Source organism: Dendrobium catenatum, unplaced genomic scaffold (assembly GCF_001605985.2).
Source record: "Dendrobium catenatum unplaced genomic scaffold, ASM160598v2 fragScaff_scaffold_94, whole genome shotgun sequence".
In the NCBI taxonomy this organism is placed as follows: Eukaryota; Viridiplantae; Streptophyta; class Magnoliopsida; order Asparagales; family Orchidaceae; genus Dendrobium; species Dendrobium catenatum.
Window position 1 is genome coordinate 373,401 of NW_021318556.1, and position 2,061 is coordinate 375,461.

At 34.5% G+C, this 2,061-nt stretch overlaps 1 protein-coding gene across 1 annotated transcript; it reads right to left on the reverse strand.

The window, feature by feature from the left end:
* Positions 1 to 324: 324 nt before the first annotated feature.
* LOC114580194 lies at positions 325 to 1,683 on the reverse strand. The gene has a single exon (XM_028696879.1). It carries the CDS (start codon positions 1,681 to 1,683, stop codon positions 325 to 327), a length of 1,359 nt encoding a protein of 452 aa, XP_028552712.1.
* Between the last annotated feature and the right edge of the window lie 378 nt (positions 1,684 to 2,061).

Genomic DNA, 2,061 nt, shown 5'->3' on the forward strand with positions numbered 1-2,061 from the left:
AATTAGTATCCCAGAGTTCCCATCCAGTTAGAGAATAAGAATTAGTAAAAATCTCATAAACAATTAGGCAAAGTTAAAACAACAAATTAAACTAAGAAAAAGGAAATTAAATCTAAAATTAAAATTACATTTCAATAATAAATTCCAAAAGTTTGATATAATTATATCAAACTTTAAGATCAAATTCTCTAACTTCAAAAATAACTCTGTATTGTTGCTATCAAGTGAAGAATCAAACTTCATATTAGTGGGCTAAGAGGGAAGAAGAACCTTTCCCACCGTTCTTCTCTTTGTGATCAGTTATCTTCCTTCTAGGTAGATCTTTCATCGGACCCAAAGTTTGAAGTTTTTTGAATAAGACATGCTTTGAACTAGAGGAGCCATTAGAAGAATGAAATCTGCATCTTCAGCTTGATCTATCTTCTGATTTAAACCATTCCCGTCTGCCAATGTTTGAGTAATACCGTCTGGTTCAATAGGAAGACTTGATCCAGATTTTACTGCAGCTGAAATACCCTTGGCATTGAATTGGTTTTTCAATGATTTCTTTTTGTTTTTGAATTTCACTTGCATCCAAGGGCCATAAGGATTAATGCTATGGTTTGAGATGGATGGAATCTCTTCCTCATTAGGACAAACTGATTCAATATGTCCTATTCTTCCACATTTGTAACAAAGTGAAGATAGATTTTCATATTCAAATTTTTGAAAAAATCTACCATACAACCCTTCAACCCATATTCCAGTAGGAAGTTTAGAGTTCAAATTAACTCGGATGCATGCTCTAGCAAATTCTCTTCTTCCCCACCTGAACATATTGCCATCTAGTAGTAATGGAGTTCCAATCCTATAGACAATTCTAGTGATATTGGATTCATCCCAGCAGTGAAGGGGTAGGTGAGGAAGACGAACCCAAATTGGGGAAGAAACCCCCTCTAATGAACTAGGGGAGAATTTAGGAGTCCATTTGTCTAAACCAATTGCAAAACCTCCTACAAACCAAGGTCCTCCATTGAGGACTTCTTCTATGGCTTCATGAGATTGAAATGAACATAATAGCCAATCTAGACCAAGTATGGTAATATGAAATCCTCCATAATTCTTCCATTGTTTTCTCAGTTCAATAGAATATTTAGAGAAAGGAACATTTTTTGCAAGGATTTTAACCACCAAAGATTTGTTCAAAACTTGCATATTGGATTTTTCCTTCTCAATATCCAGTTGAACCACATTAGAATCTTCAAACTTATCAAGATTTTTATTCCAAGTGATTTTAATGTGTGGTTTTTTGATCCACACAATAGAATTATCTGAATTTGAAGAAAAATTAGGAATCTTTATGTTGAGGTCAATATCCTTGTTGTTCTTCAAAATATCAACAAATGTACTCTTTGAAGAAGAGGCTTCTTTGTCATTAGCAACAAACAAAGAATTTGGTAAAGGAGATGAAGGTAAATTATAAGGAATTACCTCTTTTCCTTTACTAAAATCCGGCAATGGCTTGTGTTCTGTCAACAAACCTCCTTCTTTGATCACAAGAGGAGATTCTAAAATCCGAAAATTGTGAGGGGAGATGCGTTTGAAGGAGAATCTACCTTTTGAATCCAACATTATTGGACTCACGGTATATAAAACGGCTTTGGTGTTCCGATCATCCTTGGATGATCGGTCACCTTCAACCATCTCCAATTCAAACACCCGAAATCTTCAAGTTGATCTTCCACTCTATTTCTTCAATATATTTGTTCAAAGATCAAATCATATACAAATGATTAAATTATACCTAAGGGGCTGTTTGTTGACAAACATTGTAATGGTAAATGAGGCAAATAATGTTGCTCTATCTTTTAGAGAGAGAAGCTATAGTTTTCTAGAAAGAGAAACTTCTTTTTTTTTTTTTTACTTTTGTTTTCCCTCCTTCGTTGGCAGATCTTTGGTTGATGGCGAAACGTTCAGTGACCTACTTCAGTCGTTGGAATCCTTCCTTTCAGTCTCCATTGTATTCTCAATTAACTGCTTGTCAATTTGATCGGAAGAAATCTGGTATGTCTAGTGCTTTGA

Excerpts from the sequence above, each read along its gene's own strand:
- LOC114580194 (XM_028696879.1), bottom strand. The coding sequence starts at position 1,683 with ATGGTTGAAGGTGACCGATCATCCAAGGATGATCGGAACACCAAAGCC.